The sequence below is a fragment of the Hemitrygon akajei genome, chromosome 5 (assembly GCF_048418815.1).
Source record: "Hemitrygon akajei chromosome 5, sHemAka1.3, whole genome shotgun sequence".
NCBI lineage: Eukaryota > Metazoa > Chordata > Chondrichthyes > Myliobatiformes > Dasyatidae > Hemitrygon > Hemitrygon akajei.
Window position 1 is genome coordinate 123,697,668 of NC_133128.1, and position 22,325 is coordinate 123,719,992.

At 42.1% G+C, this 22,325-nt stretch overlaps 1 protein-coding gene across 2 annotated transcripts in view; it reads left to right on the forward strand.

The window, feature by feature from the left end:
* Positions 1-1,624: 1,624 nt before the first annotated feature.
* The window catches only part of acadl (acyl-CoA dehydrogenase long chain), a 107,164-nt gene continuing 86,463 nt past the window's right edge, over positions 1,625-22,325 (forward strand). The window contains exons 1-2 of one of the 2 annotated variants that reach the window (XM_073046360.1): positions 1,625-1,720; positions 4,878-5,054. In XM_073046360.1, coding sequence (XP_072902461.1) covers positions 1,671-1,720; positions 4,878-5,054 — 227 coding nt within the window. In that variant the 5' untranslated portion in view covers positions 1,625-1,670. Of the gene's footprint in view, positions 1,721-4,488; positions 4,533-4,877; positions 5,055-22,325 lie in introns of those variants that run through there. The other variant, XM_073046361.1, reaches the window with a different exon arrangement.

A 22,325-nucleotide genomic window follows, 5' to 3' on the forward strand; every position in this document is an offset into this window, starting at 1 on the left:
ACTTAAATGTAATGTGTTTTTTTTGCTTTTGCATATTGCAGTATTTCAATTGTTTTCAAATAACCTTTGTGAAGGAATTTACAAAGAGATGTCAGATCTTCTAAAACATCATTTAGGACAATTAATGCTACTTGATATTGTGGATTGATGAAAATCTTGAGGCAGTAGTTGCTGATTGAATCATTACATTCATTAACTTGCTCTTTGCAATACTGGATTAAAACATCTTAATTAGCAAAATGTCTGAGAGCCAATTCTACTTTGTTCAGTTGTCTAAATGACACTACCTAAAATTCTGTGACATTAGCTAATCCTTCCAGCTTTCCTTTTTTAAACACAAGAATATCTGCAGATGCTGGAAGTGCAAGATATAACACACAAAATGCTGGAGGAACTCAGCAGGTCAGGCAGGATTTATGGAAAGGAATAAACAATTGACATTTCAGGCAGAGGCCCTTCATTCACCAGGACTATACGCTGTTCCTAGTAGTTTTTCTATATCCTGCATAATCGATATTTACAGGACATTTCACAATTATATTAACATAGATTTCAAAATTATATATTTTTAATCAAATTATACTTTATTCAAACATAAAATTATGTACAATAAACCATTCAATGACTCAGTCCTTTACAAATGTTTCCATTACAGTCTTTTACATTCCCACACTTTTGCCACCCACGTGGCACTCTGTTACTTCATATTTACATACACTTGTTCAGGGGTATACACCCCGCCCCCCTACCCCTCAACTCCCGCGGGAGAAGAACCCTAGACCGTGGTCCTTCCCCACCGGGCCCTTGCGGTGGCTGCACCAAGTTTGAGTGCGTCCCTCAGCATGTACTCCTGCAGCCGAGAATGTGCCAGTCGGCAGCATTCCCCCACGGACATCTCCGTGTGCTGGTAGACCATCAAGTTTCAGGCCGACCAAAGAGCGTCTTTCACCGAGTTGATGATCTGCCAGCAGCAGCGGATGTTGGTCTCCGTGTGCGTCCCCGGGAACAGCCCGTAGATCAGAGAGTCCTCTGTCACGCAGCTGCTGGGGATGAACCTCGACAATGTCCCTTCCATCCTCCTCCAAAATTTCAAAATTATATTAGCACAATTTCAGAGTTATACTAACATTAGGTAAAAGAAAATTCCAGCTGCGCGGTACCAAAGGTTATGTGCACAGGAGCATTTCAGTTGCGGTATGGCCATGCAGTTTAAAGGGAACAGTGAAGATGGGATAAGCTTGAATGGAAACTTTGGAGTGGCTGGGCTCAATGGCGTAAGAATCAGGATATCTGATAAACCCTAGGATTTATACCTTAATGCTAATGAAAAGACGCCAAGTATGCGAGTGGCACTCAAGAGGGTCAGTCTGTGTGGCTGCTGCCAGTGTGTTGCTAAGGAATAACGCTGTCAGAGGGGTAGCGTAAAGGTGTTCTGCACTGTGGGTGGGGGCGGTGCCGAGGGATTTCCGCACTCTTTGAGAGGGGCATTGCCGAGGGAGCTCCGCATTGTATGCATGGAGGAGTGATGTTGAGGGGGCTTGACACTGTGGGAGAAGGGTGATGCCGGGGCGGGGTGGGGCTCGGCACTGTAGGAGGGAGGGGTGGATCTGGGAGGACTCCGCCCCCAGGGTTGCCCTTCCCGCCGCACGCATGCGTAGCCTCAGGCAAAGATGGCGGCGTTGTGGCTGGGTTGGAGGTACAGCCGCGGTATAGCACGTAGGTGAGTGGCGCGTTCGGCCCCAGTGTTGGGGTCTGAGGCAGGGCAGTGACTGGACGGGAGGAAACTGTCTGTGGCAGGGGAGCTGTGGCCTGGCCGGGGTCCGGGTGGGAATTCGGAGTACCGTCTCCATGACTGGGCTTGGCTGGGTGGTAGGGCAAATGGGGAGGAGTTAGTGGCGGTGGTTTTGGATTGGGGGGAGAGGGATGTCAGTGGGCTTTTGTCGATAGTGGGGGTGGGATGAGAGGGTTACTGAGGGTCTAGGTGAGGGGGAATGTGGTCGTAGTGGTGGGGGTCATTGGGACGTGACTGACAGGAGATTAGCTATGTGGGTAGCGCAGTGCAATAGTCAGCCCCAGGATCTGTGCGCCACTTGATGTTCCTGTGAGTAGTGGGTTGCTGAAATGAGGTGTGCTCCTAGTTTGGAGAATCATTGAATGTGGTGGCTGAAGGGGGTGCTCTGAAAATTGAAGGTTACCATTGGAGGGTTAGTTACATTTTTGGTGGGCTTGTTGTCCCTGTGGTGAGGTAATTAATGGCCATTGAGGATGGGTTGGTCATTGAGTGATAGAGTGGATGGGGACTAGCTGATGGGATAGAGGATGTTGTTCCAGGACAAGACATATGAATCTCTTCATAATCAGTAGGGAAAGAAAGTTTCATAATCTTTATCTTTAATGATGTTTCTTAAGATTTGTTCCAATAACTTGACCTACCAGAGATAAACTACTATATCCTTTTAAAGCACCTGTATAATGCTAGCAGTTTACTAATCCTCTGGCATTGCCTCTGTAGCCAGGAAGGATCAGTATACAATGGTTGTAAAATAGTCATTTGAAATCTTACCTCCTGATATCATGCAGGTAATCTTTGGCTTTCCAATACTGCTTCATTTGATATCCTCATGCATTGAAAGTGCAGAGGGGCTTGGGGTTCTAGAGCAGGATGTCCTTAAGTTTACTTTGCAGGTTGTGGTTGCTAGTAAGGAAGGCAAATACAATATCAGCATTCATTTCCAGAGGACTAGAATATAAAAGCAAGGATGTAAAGCTGAGGCTTTATAAGGTGTTGGTCAGACCACATTTGCAGTATTGTGAGCAGTTTTGGGCACTTATCTAAGATGGGATGTTTTGGTATTTGAGAGGGTCCACAAGAATGAATCCAGAAATGAAAGGGTTAATGTGTGAGGAGCATTTGATGGCTCTGGGCCTGTACTCGCCGGAATTTAGAAAAATGAGTACCTCATTGAAATGTTTTGAATATTGAAAGTCGTCGATAGACTGGATGGAGAGGATTATTTCCAATAGTGAGAGCGTCTTTGGACCAGAGGGCACAGCCTGAATAGAATGACGTCCTCTTGGAACAGAGATGAGAAATACCTTTAGCCAGAAGGTGAAGAATCTGTGGAATTCACTGCCACAGACAGCTGTGGAGGCCAAGTCATTTGGTATATTTAAAGTGAAGGATGATAGGTTTGTGATTAGTAAGGGTGTCAAAGGTTCCGGAGGAAGGCAGGAGAATGAGCTTGAGAGGGAAAATAAACCAGCCATGATTGAATAGTATGTATGACATCTGTTAGTCTTGCGAGACCATGGATCTATGCCTGGAAAGTCTCCTCCAGGGCGCAGGCTTGGGCAAGGTTGTATGGGAGACCAGCTGTTGCCCATCAGCAAGTCTTCCTCTCCAAGCCACCAATGTTGTCCAAGGGAAGGGCAAGGGCTGATACAGCTCGGCACCAGTGTCGTCGCAGGAGTTGCTGGAACGAGGGTGAAGACAGCGTTGGACTGCCTTAGGGACTCCAGCTCCAGATTTGTCCTCAGGGTTTACTCCTGAAGCCTTTCCCATGAGTGGGTATGGTCGCAAGGCAGTGGAGGTTTGAAATCAGAGTGTTCTCTCTTAGATGGACTGCCTTCCCAGGCTGACGAGCCCATTTACCCAATCGAATAGTGGAGCAAACAGAATTGGTTGAATAGCCTAATTCTGCTTATATGGTGTTGTTCTTTATGTATGTAAAAGCAGTGGAGCAGCAGGTAATCTGGGTTCAGTGTCAACCTCCTGTGATTCTCCCTGGTCCTCTGGCTAAGGAGAATAGAACCAGGGTTACAGTGACTAAAAGTATAGTTCATTTATCATTTAGGGCTGGATTGAGGATTAAGTTTTTCTTGCAGAGGGTAGTGAACCTTTGGAATTCTCAAGCCCAGAAGGCTGTGGAGACTTTTGTCTGTGGTTAGGTTGAAACATATTTAAGGTTTTCTAGATTTTAAAGAAAGCAAGGAACATAGGGATAGTTGGTACTGATATGGAACATAACCTCTCACTATTCACCTGCCCACTCCAGAGTGTTCTGTGCGAACTGTGATAATCCTTGATACAGCATTGGAGAGGCACGATGACATCCTGCATTCGCATCTGTGACTGCAGGAACACCTCTCCTTTGACTAATGGTTCAATGCAAGTGTCACATAGCACCCATTGCACTGCACTCTGGTTGATTTTTCATTGATCCTGCAGTAGTTACTATTCTGTATATTTGTTGAGTGTGCTCACAAGAAAATGAATCTCAGGGTTGTATATGGTGCAATATGTACTTTGGACTTTGATAAAATAATTGACGTTGAACTTTTGAGAACATTAAATGAAAAATGAGTTCAGAGTACGGTGTATTTAATTAACTATTAACTTCATTGCAAACAGTGTCTGGATCGGTAAGCTATTCTAAATTCAATAGCCAGTCCATCAAATTATATTAATATGCAGCTAGTTAAATTCATGGACATATTTATACGATGATTCAGATTCTGCGCTCTAGTCACAGGTATTTTCACAGGCAACGTTTGCCTACGTTTGAAAATTAATAAAAAGATTTAAAAAGAAAGCAATGAATAGTTCACCCTTGGCTTTATTTGGGGCCCTTAAACTGCTGAACTCGTCTCTTGCATAAAATCTTTAGTCTTTTAAAATCAAAGGTTGTCAACACCTTATCGGTGAATTGTATTAATGTTGCATTAATAACACAAAAACAATTGATTAATGAAACATTACAAGAAATGCCAAAGATGTACAGGCACAAGGAAATATTAGTAAAGACTTTGGTGAACACATTTTTGTAAGCATTAACACTAATATTTGATTGTAAATGTTTATACAAATTTCTTTTTAGATTATTTACTACATCTGCACAATGTAATGAAACCCACAAAGTTTTTCGTCCAGAAACCTTCTCGGCAAAGAATCTAATGGACATTGGCACTCGTCGGATATTTTCTGAAGAACATGATATATTAAGACAAAGTGTGAGGCGATTCTTTGAAGAAGAGGTGGTTCCGTATCATACACAGTAGGTGGCCTTGTCACTATTGAGCATAACACATGAAATACATAGTTTGTGTTATTTTCTTCATGACACTTAATGATGTGACAGTATGATATTGTTGAACTCTGTTGATATTGATTTGTCCACTGTCAGATGTGTCAATGTTGTTAATGCTTCAAAGCCAGCTGTGTGTGATTCTGATCACGTTTGCTGCCTATGATATCAGTACCTGTTATATCTGTGTGATATTCATTCATGCTCACAGAGTTGTGAACTACTGAAGGCTGTGAAGTGTTGTATGTGTAATGCCCTGGTTCATATTTTACTGTTATGCTGTATGTATTTTTGACAGCTCTATTAGAGCAGTCTGTTCTGTTTTCATGCTTGTTTGGGTTACTGTTGAAGATAAGAGATGAGGGGAAATGTGTGCCATCCAATTAGGATGGTTGGATTAAGGGGAGGTTTCTCTGGTGAGGGACACTAAGGTTGGGCTTGGAGCTTTTGTTCAAGAGGAGATGAAGAGCGAAGACATTGTGGAGAATCGGTTATAGCATATGATCCGGTGGGAGACTCGTTTGTTCGAGATGGATTGTGAGTGACATTCGGAAGGTGGTGTGTGCTCTCATATTGACCGAGGGCCCAGCACGTGAGTGACAGAGAAGTTCAAGATGACCTCCAACTTGTGCACATTTGACTGTTTAATTAGAATGGGCCCTTTCCTTTCTGTTATTCTTTACTAACCCTTTAAGATTTGTAAATATTTCTTTAATTGTATGCAGTGTACTGTCTGTTATTTTGTGGGATTAATTTGTAACAGGGTAGCAATGACAGAGCATCCACACAATCTGGGGTTGGGATGGGTTCAATCATGCCTCAATCTCACAACTTCAGTGGAGGAGGTTGCCTTCCCTAGACTTACAGCCAAGGAAACCAGGGTGTTTCATTGTGGGGGCTCGTCCGGGATCGATTTCATTGGATGCTCTGCGATTGCCCTGAACATTGATCCAGTGGGTTGTGTGTTTAAGCCTGTGTTAAACTATTGTCCGGTAAGGTGATTACGATATGTGGTTATGAATACTGCAGGGATGGAGCAGAGGTCTGATAAAATGGCAGGGAAAGACTTTGTTCTAGTTCAGAAGAGCACTGAAGTAACGGCAGTCTGAGTTGGTAGCGGCCTTACCTCCCTGGCTAATAAATGTCAAAATCCCTGCTGTTGTAGGAACAGCCTGTTCTCGGGAAGGAAGCCCACCACTAAAGGGGAGGAGGAGTATGAGACTTGGGCAGAGCAGACCTCTCAGTTGCTGGATGAGTGGCAGTGCTCTGTTGACAAAAAAAGACAGTGAAAGTTTGAAGGGGCCAGTGAGTTTGATGTAGTGAGACCCATTGCTTCCTCTGCGGACTACATGCAAGTGCTAGAAAAGGTGTTTGGCATGATGGGAAGCCCATTAGAGTTTATGATGGGGTTTCAGAAAACGTCTCAGGAGAAGGAGGAGAAGCTTTCTGCCTACATTTTTCGGCTAGAGAGGCAACTAAATTGCGTGCAGCTTGTGGGGGGCGGGGGCATTCAAAAGGCTGAGGTGAATCCGTTAAGAATGGACCAAGTGGCAAAAGGCACCCATTCGCTGGACCTGATTGGGGTCTCCGAATGTCTTGTAAGATGTGTTCCCCCCCCCCCCCATTTGTCAATCTGATCAGAGAAGTAAGAGAGGAGGAGAATGCGATGGAGGCGCGGGAGTCCTCCATCCACAGGATACAATCCTCAGTAGTGGTCACCTTGGTTGAAGTGACCACTGATAACCCACCCCGGGAAGTAGTGAAGGAGCTCATGGCAGAGTTTAGGACTGAGATGCTTCCGTAGTTATCAGTGGGTTCACCCCCCCCATACAATAGGGCTGATAGGGAGGTACCCCTTAAAGGGGACGGACTATGCTGAGGGCTGCTGGTGGCCGGGGTTCCGCAAGAAGGGGAGGAGCCGCTATTGCCTGTTATAACTGTGGTGAATATGGATACAGCTTTCCCCCGCTATCTGAAGGTAGAGCATTCCTATGAAACCATTCATAAGCTGAAATGGCGTAAAGCGAAGCTATTACCATTAATTTATATGGGAAAATTTTTGCGCGTTCCCAGACCCAAAAATTAACCTACCAAATCATACCAAATAGCAAATAAAACCTAAAATAACACTAACATATAGTAAAAGCAGGAATGATATGATAAATACACAGCCTATATAAAGTAGAAATAATTTACGTACAGTGTAGTTTCACTTACCAGAATCGGGAAGATTGAGCCAAAACTGATTTGTAGAGAAAAATCGGCACATACACGCATGTGCACACACCTGCCCACACAAGGCTTCATGGTCATGGTAGTCTTTCTTGGGGTAAACACAAGTTTAAAGCGGGTGTCTTTTTTCGTAAAAGCGAAAATCCTCTTTTGGTTAGCGAAAACAGGTACTAATGTAGGTCTTTCATAAAAGCGAAATGTCGTAAAGCGAACTTCAGGTGGGACTGTGAACGATGGGAAACCCCTCAGCGAGTGAGCCCCTGTGTACCTAAGCGGAGAGACCCAGTGATGGAATGGCCTGGCATCTCAGGGGGGCGGGGGGAGAGGGAGAATCACATTTCCAGCGATATATCAAGGAACGACCTAAAGCCAAAAAAACCTTTTCCTGAAGGCTTCGAGGTGCCAAGCTCCAGTACATTGCTACAGATTGAGGGTATTTAAGCTAGAGCCATACTTGACACTGGCTCTCAGGTTACTCTACTCTACCGTTCATTTTACAACCATTATTTGTTGTCAAAACCAGTCATGTTACGGCCTGGGGAAATAACGAGAGTGACAGGAAACACCAAATTTCCAGGAGTGCCTGAGGCTAAGGCCCAGTTGGTGGATACTCCAGAAGACCACGAAGAGGAGTCAGGCTTACCTGCTGGGGTACTGGTGAGGCCTGAACTGCACCTCGGTTGTACAGGTGAACAGGATGACAGTAGGTGTCAGGAACACTTCAGAGCAGGAGGTCACCTTTGGGCGGGGGGATGCCAATGGTGCACTTCTTCCCAGTGACTGTAGTGTCTAGTGTTCCTGTGAGACAAGCTGGGGAGAAACTCTCTCTGAAAAGAGGAAAGATGACTGCTGAGTCATTCAACTTTGGGGACTCCCCAATATCTGGAGGTTGGAAGAAGAGGTTGATTGAGAAAATGTTGAAGCTGGAAGATGTCTTTTCTACTGACGAATTTGATGTGGGTTGTTCCAGGAGCACTCACTACACCATCTGGGTGACAGAGGACACCCTGTTCAGAGAAAGGTCATCTGCAAGGGAGAGGACATCCGGCAGCATCTGCGGAAGTTGAAGGAAGCTGGAATCATCACTGAGTTGAGAAGCTCTTGCGTGTCTTCAAATGTAGTGGCCAGGAAGAAGAATGGGAAGGTACAGATGTGTTTGGACTATCAGACTCTGAACAGGCATACAGTCCCCAGCCAGTATACAGCCCTGAGAATCGAGAACACACCAGCCTGCCTGAATGGTGCAACGTGGTTCAGTGTGCTGGACTTGAGGAGTGGGTATTACCAGATACCCATGAATGAGGCTGATAAAAGAGAAGACTTACCTGAAGTATGTGTCTGATATGAGAAGGAAGCTGAAAAAGGCTTATGAATTAGCTGAGGTCTTGGCTGCCAAGCAGAATCAAGGAAAGAGGAGGTATGATCAATAAGTTAGGTTCTCCCAACTCATGCCTGGAGACTGAATCCTCTTAAAGAATTTGGGGCTACCTGGGAAGCATAGTTGGCTGACCGCTGGGTGGCTACGCCCTATGTAGTGGAGAGTCAGATGCCAAATGTGCCAGTTTTCTGGGTGAAACCTGAGGATGGGAATTAGCCTGTCAAGATTCTCCATCGGAACCACCTTCTACCTCTGAGACAAGAGGTGTGTGTTGACCCAGAGCCTGACCTGGACCCTACACCTAGTAAGAGGACTCTGTGGCGACATGAAGAGACCGAAGAATGAGCAGCAGGAAAGATTATACTGGCCCCTGCTCCTGAATGGGATGTGGATTCGGAGGATGAGGAAGTAGGGGTGTGGTATATGCTGCCTTTTGCTCACCCCCCACTAATTGAGGAAGAGATTCCCAACCCTTCTTGTGCTGAGGCAGGTGAAGTCGGGGGGACTATCTATGGACAGGCAGGTTTGCAGCTGGTTTAAAAAGGGGAGCTGGGCTCGAAAGTAACTGGGAATGAAGCTGAACTCAGCCAAGTGGTTCCTAAGATGCCAGAAGGCACGAGTAATAGACCGGGGGACACCTCGCCATGTAGACCAGAAGTATCCCAAGGAGTGTCTGAAACTGAAGACTTGGATGATGGGATATGGAGGTCTCAAAGAGTCAGGAGACCCCCCCAGATAGGCTGGCCTATGTAGCACTGGGTGGAGCAGAGGGTTGTGACTATTCCCCTAGAGAGAGATGTCACTACCATTTACAAATGGATTGGAGGTTCTGACATCACAAGATTCCTTTGAAAATGTTATTAATGACGGGATGACAAATTATTTCAAAGTCATGAGGACATGACTTTTGGTGGGGGAGAGGGTAATGCCCTAGTTCATATTTTTTCTGTTATGCTGTATGCATTTCATTTTAGCAGCTCTGTTAGAACAGTCTGTACTGGTTTCATGCTTGTTTGGGTTACTGTTGAAGAGAGACGAGAAATGTGTGCCATCCAATTAGGATGGTTGGATTAAGGGGAGGTTTCTCTAGTGAGGAACACTAAGGTTGGGCTTGGAGCTTTTGTTCAGGAGGAGATGAAGAGAGAAGACGTTGGGAAGAACCGGTCATAGCATACGATCCGGTGGGAGACCCGATTGCTCAAGATGGATTGTGAGCGATGTTCGGAAGGTGGTGTGTGCTCTCATATTGACCGAGGGCCCAGCGTGTGAGTGACAGAGAAGTTCAAGATGAGCTCCAACTTGTGCACATTTGACTGTCTAATTATAATGGGCCCTTTTCTTTTTGTTATTCTTTACCTTTATAGTTAAGATGTGTAAATATAATTCCTTTAATTGTATGCAGTGTACTGTCTGTTATTTCGTGGCATTAATTTGTAACCGGGTAGTAAATGACACAGCATCCACACAAACCGGGGTTTGAGCGCGCCTCAATCTCACAAGTTTGGTGGGACTGGAGGTTGTCTTCCCTCGACTTGCATGCCAAGGAAACCAGGGTGTTTCATATGCAATACTGAGGTCAAAGTTAAACAGCACACGAACAAGACCTTCAGATCAACTAGTCCATACTAACTGTGATGCTTATTCAAGTACTCTTTCAAATGCCTTTTAAAATTTGGAGTTGTGTCTGCTGCTAACAGTTTCTCTGGCAGGATCTTCCGTATGCCCACCACCCTTTAACTTGCCTCTCAGATCGCCTTTAAATTTTCTCCCTTCTCATCTTAAACGCCACGCCAGATGGATTGAAAAGGCAGGGTGTTGGGACAAGAGATGAGGGTTGTGCTCCATGATGTTTACTCCTCTGTTCACTGTGCCGAGGCGGTGACCTGCTCCGGGCTTTGTGTCTGAGGACTCATTTTCATTCTAGGTGCCATTTGCTTACTTTTATTACTTGCACTATTTGTTTTTTTCTCTGTCTGCACATTGGGTGTTTGTCGCTCTTTATTTTAATGGGTTCTTTTGGGTTTCTTTGCTTTGTGGCTGCCTGTAAGGAGATGTATCTCAAGGTTTGTGCGTACTTCATGTATATTTTATTTGATAATAAGTGAACTTCGAACTTTTAATTCCGTCTTCTAGTTTTAGACACTCCTAGCCTGGCAAAAAGACTGTGACTGGCCTTTGCTGAATCTGTGCCCAATATAACTTGATAACCCTCTATACGCCACACCTGATTTTATAAACCTGTATAAGGTCATCCCTCAGCCTCTACTCAAGGGAAAACAGTTCCAGCATGTTCATAACTCAAGTCCAACATCTTGTACAGCTGTGTCATGACACCCCGACTCCTGCAGTTAACACGCTGTCTGATGAAGGCACATGTGCCATATGCATTTTTCACCATCCTGACTACCTGTATTGCCACTTTCAGGGACGATGTCATATTCTGCAACACTCCCCAGGGCCTTTCATTCACTGTGTCTGTCCTTTCCTGGGTTTTGTGTCATTTGCATATTTTCAAATCATGCCACATGCATTCGCATCTGTATAACAAACAACAGGGCCCAGCACCATCCTTGTGGTACACCACTAGTCACAATCTTCCAATTCCTAAAACAATTTGCCACCAAAACACTCTGCCCCCATCATCTAATTTTGTATACAATATTTCAACTTGACTTGGATCCAATGGGCTAACTTTTTAATACCTGCCTTTCCAAGTGTAGATTGATCTTGTTCCTCAGTATTTTTTCCAATAATTTGCCTTCCACTGGCATTTTCCTCTGGTAATTCTGGTTTGTTGAAATGTTATATCCGATCTAGAAGTGAAAGAAGAATAGAAGGGATGCAACTGATAGTGCTGCTGCCTCACAAGTGTATCAACCTGAATTCCTGTGTTCAATCCTGACCTTTGGTGTTGTCTGTTACTGTTTGCATGTTCTCACCATGGCCATTTAGGTCTGCTTCCACATCCCAAAGTCATACTGGTTGTAGGTTAACACATTACAATCAGTTACCTGTAATGTTGGTGACAGGAGGTGACTCAGTGGAGTGGCGGGGTGGGAGTTGGCAGCAGATGGACTTATGAGAGTGAACAGGTTAGAGGGAAATGATGGTTGAACTGGACTCACAAGAGAGACTGCAGCTACTAGGAATATGAAGCAACACTGGAGGAACTCAACAGGGTAGCATTCGTGAAGGGAAATGGGCAGTCAGCATTTAAGGTTGAAACTCTTCATTTGGACTCCTCCCTGAGATCCTTGCAGAGGTTACACTGGAAGGACTGGAAACTGAGTTGGAAGCCACATGGGACAAGCTGGTGGCAGAGACAAGCATCCATGGCTGCGATAGTGAGTCTAGCTGAACACATGATTGAAGCACAACAGTGCAGTAGAGACCACAGGGGAGCAGTGAGTTCACAGAACTCTTGTTGAAGAGAGGAGGAGAACTTTTGCATGGTAGAGATACTTTGGAGGTACTTCTCAATGGAGCAGCAAAATGAAACAGACTGCAGATGCTGGAATCTGAAGCACCACAAACACACTGGTCAGGCAGCATCTATGGAGGGAAATGGGCAGTTGACATTTCAATTCAGGACCCTGAATCTGGACTCAATCTTTCGTACTGTGATGTAATGAAATATGGGAATATAAAACTAACTGTTAACGGTTTCTGGATGAATGACAGTCGAATTTACTGGGCAAAGGCAGTAGCTCCCCACCCCCGAATTTGTTGTATTTGGAGGAAATGTAGCATTCTGGCAGACAAAGATTATGCAAAAGCAAAATCCTTCAGATTCTGATAGTCCAAAATAAATGCTAGGAGTATCAGGAGGTAAGGCAACAGTTTCCAAAAGAGAAACAGTTATTGTTTAAGAATGGTGATGATCAGTAACACCAAACACTGTGGACTCCTTGCTCCAATGTTAAGTGTCCCCAGGGTGATACAATGGAATGGTCAAGTGTAAGTCTGCGAGTCAGATAGTGACTCATCTGTATTGCAAGGAGGAGAGGTGTGGATTGAATACTGATATTGCAGCATTGTGTTCAGCAAATCGTTCAGGACATCTTCATGCTTTAGGTCCCAGAGCTATCTGGTCCAAATCACATTGATAAGCAATTGATTCCTGGCCTGTCTTAAGCTCTTGTAGCATTGGTAGCTTCACTTTCCCTTATCAGGCTGTAGCCACTGTAGTAAGCATTAGTGTCACGGTGTTAGTTTTACTAACTTATTTGGTAGACGAAGAAGCTCCAAAACAGTGACATCAAAGCAATTGGGACTATCAGCTCGCTAACAGTAAGTTCTATTGCAATTCATAACAGAAAGCATACTTCTGAATGATTATATCTTGTGATGGGTTTACAGTTTTTGCTTTGTGAAGGAGGAATTTGCCATTTTACGTTTTTATTCATTTTCAGGCACCCTACCATGCTCTGAACTTTAGAGATCAGTTGCAATGAACAGATCAGAATTAGAAATAAGTTAGTAAAGCAACAAGTCTGTTTGAACTTCCTTGCAGGCTGTCTTAGACGCTCACAATCTTTTTTGATTTGAGCACTAAAGAATGCACAAACTCACCACCAGTTATAATTTCAATATATCTCATGACACAAGCTGAAATATTTACTATATTTTTGACCCTTACTGTGTAATCTGTAAAATATTCAAGAACGGAATCCATAGCTATTGGGCACATATTGGCAGAGTAGCATAGTGGTTAGCACAACGCTTTACGGTGTCAGTGATTGAAGTTTAATTCTCACTACTGTCTATGAGGAATTCATATGTTCTCCCTTGTAATCCTGTAGGTTTCCTCTAGGTGCTTTGGTTTCCTTCCACATTCCAAATGATGTGTGGATTAGGGTTAGTAAATTGTAGGTGTGCTATGTTGGTGTCATAAGCATGGTAGTACTCACTGGCTGCCCCCAGCACATCTTCAGACTGTGTTAGTCACGAATACAAATGACGCATGTCACTCTTTTGAAGTACATGTGACAAATAAAGGTAATCTTAGATTTTAATCTTATCTAAGAAAAGATATACTGGCATTGGAGAGGGTTCAGATGAAGTTCATGAGAATGAACCCGGGAATGAAAGAGTTAATGTATGAGGAATGGTTGATAGGCCATTCACTAGAATTGAAAAGAATGGGGGGGGAAGGGGGGAGAATTTCATTGAAATCTACTGAATATTGAAAGCCCTAGGTAGAATGGTCATGTAGAGGATGTTTCCTATAGCATTGATGTCTAGGACACAATCTCAGAGTGCAAGGATGTCACCTTTAGAACAGAGATGAGGAGTTTCTTTTGTCAGCGGGTGGTAAACTTGTGGAATTCATTGTCACAGACTACTGTGAAGGACAAGTCATTGGGTATATTTAAAGTGGAGGTTGATAGATTCTTGATTAGCAAGGTGAGGAAATAAATCAAGGATTGATAAACCGGGCTGAGTGGGCTAACTCTGCTCCTATGTCTTGCATATTTATGGTTATGGTCTTAATGAAAGGCTGTTTAGCCATTGTCTACTTCTGTAATGAATCATCATTTCAGAGATCATCTAATTTCAGGAATAAACCTGCATTCAAAGATCATTCAAGATGCATAATTGAATTAATGGAGTTTATTTCAATTGTCAGTGCATTTCAGGAACAGACATTGCTCAGTGATTTTCTCAATATCGTTAATATAATTATTTAACATCCACTGTTTTCAGTTATATATGGTAGAGTGAAGGAACTAATGGCATTGTGACCAAGTTGCAGACTTGGTAGTTGGGGGGACATGGAGGGAGGGATTTGGCAGAAGGACTTGGGCAAGCTGGGATAGTGAGCAAAGTAGCGGATGGAACACAGCATAGGGAAGTTTGGAATTATGCTGTTCAGTAGGAAGAATCAAGGTCTAGATTATTTTCTAAATGAGAGAAAATTCAGAAACCGGAGATGCAAAGGGACTTGGGAATCCTAATTCATGAGTCCATCAAGATTAACTTTTAGGTTGAGTCAGTGGTAAAGAAGACAAATGCAATGTTAATATTCATTCTGAAAGGACTACATCATAAAAGCAAAGGTTATACTTCTGAGGTTTCATAAGGCATTGATCCAGACTACACTTGGAATATTGTAAGCGGTTTGGACTCTATCTGAGGAAAGGTGTACTGGCCCGGGAGAGAGTTCAGAGGAGGTTCACACGAATGATCCCTGGAATGAAAGGCTTAACATTTGAGGAGTGTTTGATCTATCTGGGCTTGTACTCGGGAGCTCAGAAGGATGTGGGACCTCATTGACACCAACAAGATACTGAAAGGCTTGAATAGAATGAACATAGAAATATTCTATTAATATAAGAGTCTAGATTCTGAGCACATGGCTACAGAATAAAAGAACCTTACTTTAAAACTGAGATGAGAAATTTCTTTAGGCAGTGTGTGGTGAATCTGGAATTTATTGCCACAGGGATGTGGAGGCAAGTCGTTTAGTCTATTTAATGCAAAGATTGATAGGTTCTTGATTGGAAAAGGGATATGATTTACAGGTAGGAGAATGGTGTTGCAACAAATAATCATTGAATGGTGGAGCAGACTTGATTGGCCAAGTAGCCTAATTATGCCCATAACATATGATCCAATAATCTCTGAAAGTGCAACATCCCATATCCTTAATACTTTGGCGCCAGACTAACAGATATTCTATATTACTGGATGTTGATTTCCGAACACATCTGTATTTCACCGTTTTTCTCCATGTTATTTTAAAAGGAGATAGAGACCCAGTTAGCTTCAACTCATATGTTTAATATATCAAAATGGGCTTAAACGTACAAGTACTCAGACCTCTCCTTCATCCTTGTTGGTTGTCAGTTGTATCCAACAATGACAGCAGACCTGTGTGGGAGGGTTTTTGAAGTATAAAAGCTGTTGCACTTGGTAGTTGTGCTATCTTGACCTTGGAAATCCAGGTCCATTGGTACGAGTAGACATCACAAACTGGGCCCTTGGTTGCAGTAGGTGACCTTGACTACTGTGACTTGTGATGCTCTTCACTCTCCACAAAGTGTTGCAGAACAGTCTCCCTGGCTGTCGGATCTTCTCTTTATCTCATCCTTCCAGTTTCCCAGAGCTGACTTCACATGCGAGGACAGATGTGTCCCTATCTCATCTCAACAGGGTATACTGAACTTCTGGAGTTTACTGTGCTTACCTTTCTCTAATATTGAGAATGCAAGGTGGCTTTTGATATCCTTTAGAGTTTCTTTTCACACCTGCATTTTGTAATGCTAGTTGCACTTTCTTGTTTTTTTTCTCTCTCCCTGTTACCATGACTGATGTATGCTTTAATCTTATTTACATAATCTTAAAAGTTTTACATTTTTGCTTAGCTCTTTAGTAAGGTTATATGCTTTAACATCTAAACCTCCCACCACTCTAATAATTTGCAAATTTGCTCTAAATCACAGGCATCAGTCTTCAAATTTAGAACTTCAGTTTTTTTCCAGTAATTGTTTTGCATTTCCCCTTTTTGAAATCAATAGTAAAACTATTGTGATTGCTTTTAGATAAGCGTTAATGCACAATTAAGGTTTAACCAAATCTGGGTTCTTTGAACAACACCAGATCTAATATATCCTAATCTTTGTTGTTTTGAGGAAAATCATTTGCAAAATATTGTCCTGAAAACTCTTGAAATTCACTATTTTTCAACCAGGAGATCATTTATTTTATCTAATCTGGATGGAAATCAAAATCTTCTGTTATGACTACTTTGCTCCATGCAGTTCAGGCTAGTTTGTAATTTGTGGCATATAGGAGTGTAGATGAGGAAAGTAGAAAGAGACATAAACCAAGATTCCCATTCTGACTGCAGTCATCTTAGTCCTGTGAGTGAGCATGCATAGACATCAAATTACTGCATCCAAGTTAACTGGGCACCAACTTCTTTTCTTTTACCCTATTCCTTATAACCCCCACCCCTCCCCACTTTCAAGGAGCAAGATTACAGGGAGTACTCTCAAAGAGCATTATATATTGTCATATCAGATAACTCACAGTGGACAAAAATAAATAAATTAAGAAATTATACATTTATTTATCTATTTATCTGTGAACAGCCATCAATATTGTTGCAGATATGATGAGCACAGTGTTCTGCAAAGTTGCAACATTATCTCCCAATTTTTATATTCTGTGTTCCAACTTATAAAGCAAGTATGTCATATACCTTCTGCACCAGCTATTGTTGGATCTCTGTTAGTGTTTTAACCTTGGTGGGCAGTCTTAATTCTTAATGATCATTATTTTTAACTTTAAACAAACATAGTAAGCAAACAAGAGAAAATCTGCAAGTACTGGAAGTAACACATGCAAAGTGCTGGAGGAACCCAGCAGGCCCAGCAGCATCTATGGAAAAGAGTACAGCTGACATTTCAGGCCGAGACCCTTCAGCTGGACTAAACAGTACGAAACAAACTAAGTAAATATAAAGAAGGATGGTGGGTTGGCATTACCCAATTTCAGATTTTATTATTGGGCAGTTAATATTAGATATTTGATATGTTGGTTGAAAGAATGGGATGGTCCTTTTGGCCCTCATTGGGTGAGTTTGGAAACCAAATCGGTTTCTGCTTATGCTCTGGGTTCTATCTTAGGGACATCTCTCCCTTTTGCTCTTTCTAAATTGCCGAAGCGAATTGACAACCCGATAGTTAAATATACCTTACGTATATGGTTTCAATTTCGGAAATTTTTCGGGTTGACTCAATTCATGTTAAATAGTCCTATTGTATCTAATTGTTTTTTCCATCCCTCAATTATAGATCATGCTTTTTTGGCTTGGAAAACTAAGGGATTATTAAGATTTTCCGACTTATTTTTGGACAACTGTTTTATGTCCTTTGAGCAACTAGCTAATAAATATAATTTGCCTAGATCTCATTTTTTTAGATACTTACAGGTTAGGCATTTTTTAAGTACGGTACTTCCTTCGTTCCCAAATTCTCTGTCTTCAGATACTTTGGAAAGTTTGTTTGAATTAAACCCTTTTCAAAAAGGGCTTATATCAAAACTTTATAATATAATTATGAAGATACGTTCAGTGCCCTTTGATAAGACCAAAAATGATTGGGAAAGAGAACTTAATCTTATTATTCCTATTGAGAATTGGGATAGAATTCTTAAATTAGTTAATACATCATCTATATGTGCCAAACATTCATTATTACAATTTAAGGTTGTACATAGGGCCCATATGTCCAAGGATAAATTAGCTCATTTTTATTCTCATATAAACCCTATTTGTGACAGATGTCATTTAGAAATCGCTTCTTTAACTCATATGTTTTGGTCATGTCCACTTTTGAGAAAATATTGGAAAGATATTTTTGATATTATTTCGGCGGTATTGAACATTGATTTACAACCCCATCCTATTACCGCAATTTTTGGTTTACCGATGATGGACTTACTTCACTTATCTCCTTCCGCCTGTCGAATGATTGCTTTTCTCACTTTGATGGCTAGAAGATCTATTTTGTTGAATTGGAAGGAAATTAATCCTCCCACGGTATTTCATTGGCTTTCTCAAACTATGTTATGTCTAAATTTAGAAAAAATTAGAAGTGCTGTATTTGATACTTCTATTAAATTTGAAAAGATATGGAGACCATTTATTCAATATTTTCATATGATGTAATGGCCCTGTGCCGGGCTTATTGTTTTTTTTCAGCTTTAATCGTATGTATGTTGAGAGGATCGGAGTTGACGTCATTGATGTTTATGTATACTCGTGAGATACTATGAACAGCCCTTTTTTTTTTCTCTTTTTAAAAGTTTTTTTTATTTTTTTTTCTTCTTTGTTTTTTGTTCTTTTTCTTGATACTAGATTAGTAGATTAGCTAACTTTCTTAGATAGATTTTTTTTTCTCTTTTTTACACTATATATTATGAAATATCTAAACTTACCTTGTTCATATATATACTATACGGTTTATGTTTTGGGAAACTTACTTATGCTCTATTCATTGTTTATGTATTACTTTATGTATAATGGGAGTCTATATATTTGTAATCCCTTACCATTATTTGAATTGTATCTCATTCATAATATTCTAAATATTAATAAAAAGATTGAAAGACAAACTAAGTAAATAGCTGAGAAACAAAAGAGAGGTGAATGAATGGCAAAGAAGACAAAAGTAAAAGATGGCACCTCTGAAAAATCCATCACCAATATAATCAAGATGAAAGAAATTTCTTAAAATAAACCAATGACTGATTGAACAATTACATCACATGGATAATGTGCTATAATGAGAAAGGTGATGAACCATTAGTTTAACTGTTATACCGCTTTCTGCCAGTAAGTGGTGACGAACCACCACATACTGTGCAAAATACATGAGTTTGTTCAAAAAATACAAATTATGATTAAACCTCAACTTTAGTATAAGTATAGATGACTTAACTACAACATTAGTCGTACATTAATTTATCTTTTATTTTTAAAAAAATGTTTTCCAACAGTTCTCCCCCACTTTGACTCTGTAAGGTAGTGGTCGCCAACCCGTCAATTGCGATCGACTGGTCGATCTTTGAGACTTTCCCAGTAGATCCCGAAAAAAAAATAAATATAAATACACAAATACTGTTGAGAGATTGTTTCCGGGTTGCGGGGTTTTAGTTCCGTTCTTTCTGCCCAGTGCACATGCGCGTAGCTCCCCCGCACCATACAGTGTACTTCAGTGGTCCCCAACCACTGGGCCGCGAGGAAACAATATGATTTGTCGATATGAAACGATATGAGTCAGCTGCACCTTTCCTCATTCCCTGTCACACTCACTGTTGAACTTGAATGCACACAAGGTCATTAGTCGCCTAAACGCAGTGATACCTTCGCACCAGGGATCACTGGTTGGCCTTGCGCGGCCGGCAAGAAGTGCAGTTGATAATGGCCTGGAGTGCGGACAGATGGGTGCTGATTTAAACCTGTTTAGCACACTGAATGTTTGTGGGGAACCCGGTGCTAAAATATTCGCAGCTGACCTAATTCGGGCTCAGGGTTTTGTAAGTAGCAGAGCAGCTACCGCGCTGCAATCTACTGAAAGTCATCCCTCGAGACAAACTTTTGTCGGCTGATAGATCCTACCTACCTACTGGGGTTGGGGGGTGTGGGCTCGCTCTCTCCGGACTGCGACCGCCGCGGCCCTGGCATGGGGACCTACCTAATCCTCTCACCCCACCCATGACCAGCCGCACCTGGCCAAAGCGTCTGGCGGCGGGCGGGAGGCTGGAGTTCGGGTCCCAAGGCTGTCTAATGAGGCAGTGAAGCACTCAAAACTGCTTCGGTACCTTGAGTCCAAGCACCCTGCACTTAAAGACAAACCCACTGAGTTTTTTCAGCAGAAAAAACGTGAGCAGGCGGGACAGAAGCTAAGTGCTGAGAGCCATGTAAACTAAATTGTGGAATAGACTGGACATAAGGAACCTGCTTCGAGTATCGCTGTATTCCGGTTGTGTTTAAACCCTCCCGGTCAGCCGGTCCACAAGAAAATTGTCAATATTAAACTGGTCCGCGGTGCAAAAAAGAGTGGTGACCCCTGGTGTACATACATTATTTCTACTTCTGGGTTGTGGGGTTTTACTTCTGGTCTTTTCTGCCTGGTGCGCATGCATATGACTAACCGATTTTGATCTTGCCTTTCACTAAGGCCGAGGTAGGGGATCTTGGGCTTAAAAAGGTTGGTGACCACTACTGTAAGGGATCCTGGCAGAATCAGATCTGAAAATTCAGAGCTGGAAAAAAACTTTAAAGTATCTACGTTGCAGAGTAATCGAAAACTACTTCTCAGAAGCATTTATAGTACTGCATATTCATTTTTACCGGCACATCATGAGAAAGGTAAACAGGCAGATATATAATAACAGCAAAATAAAGTCTATAATGTCCAATAATTATTTTCATGCTTGAAGTCTTACACATTACTTGTTTTACTCTGGAGTCACTTAGTTCTCTCACTTACTTTAACCTTCTACCTTAACTGTTGCATTGGTAATTAACAGTACTTGGTAAGGACCTTCCCACTGAGCTCTGAGGGGTTCCTTATGTGGTTTCTTGACCAGGACCTACTCGCTAGATATCAAGGTGTGTCCTCCTCCTGATGGACCACTTCAATAACAGTAACCTGTTGGGAAGCAGACTGACCAACTTGGGTTAATTTCACACAATAATCAATTAAGCTGTTATCCATAATGTGTATATCAGCTTCTCTGAGATCGAGAGCTTCTGGTATTGTCATAGGTTTCCCCGTCACCACTTCAAATGGACTCAATTTTGTTTTCTTGTTTGGGTTTGTCCTGATGCTGGATAAAACCAAAGGAAGTGTTGTAGGCCATGGTACACTTTCCTCGTAATTTATTCTTTCAGCTTGTCCTGAGGACTTTGGATGATGTGGACAATGAAAAGACCATTCAGTATTCATCACTCGACATAATTCTTGACAAACAGTGAAATGTGTTCCTTGGTCAGAGTCAATGTGGCATGGCAATCCCCATCTAGGAGCATAGTCCTTCTTCAGAGTTTTGGCTGTGTGTATGCCAGTAGCTTTTCTTCGTGGTATGGCTTCCACCCATCTTGAAACATCTGAATATCCTTGGCACTTCGTTAGAGTAATATAGTCCACTGGTAGATGTAAAATAATGGACAGCTGGGGCAGGATTACTTGGTTGAGTTAGCTTCTCCATTTATCTGGGGTTGTTTCCTGGCAAGTCATAATCTCTCAACTGTTTGTTGAGCTTGTAACCTGAACGTTGGATTCCACCACCATTGGCAGAATCTGTCGACTATTTCCTGCACTCCAATGTGTCCTAATGAGTATCTCTGTTGTGCCAGATAAGGAGGCAGCTCAGCTGGGGCTACCAGTCAATGACTACTGCTGTATCCCCATACTCCATATTTGTTTAATAATCCACCATTTTCTATCCTGTATCACTTTTCTTCATTTGAGCACTGATCTTGCACTTCTCCAATATCTTGCATGTTCGTCTGTGACATAATGTTTACCTTGGTTTTCATGGTTTCAGGTATTGGGTTTTCTTCCATTTTTTTTTTCAATTTTCTTTATTCCTTCTTTCACTACTCTTTTTGCAGTTACATCTACAAATGCACTTCCATGGCTTTCCAGTGTGGTCATTTTAGAGTGACCTTTACATTTTAATATGGCAGCTTCTGATGGTAGTTTCATAACTTCCATTGGTTCTTGTACTAGTTTGTCATTCTTGATTGGAGTTACCACGGCTGTAAGAAATTCTCTTTGTCTCTATAAGTTTCCAAAGGCTTGAACATCTCCGAAAGCATAACAAGAAACCATCAGATATTAGCTGATCTTCCTTCTGCTGACTTGCAGATATCTATGAAAGCTTTTAGTCTGCCTGTTGTGCAGAGGTGCCAAGAGCCATGTTTTCTTTTTTTTAAAACTTTTTTTTTATTGTTTTCAAATGGTTACAGAATAAATGTGTATGAAAAAAAATGTTACCCAGCCCCCCCTCCCCTTAACCCCTCCCCCCTAACATCCCTATTAAAAAAATAAGAAAGAAAAAAAAAGGAATGCCTGGATATTGGGAGCCATGTTTTCTGAGGGTATCACTTCATT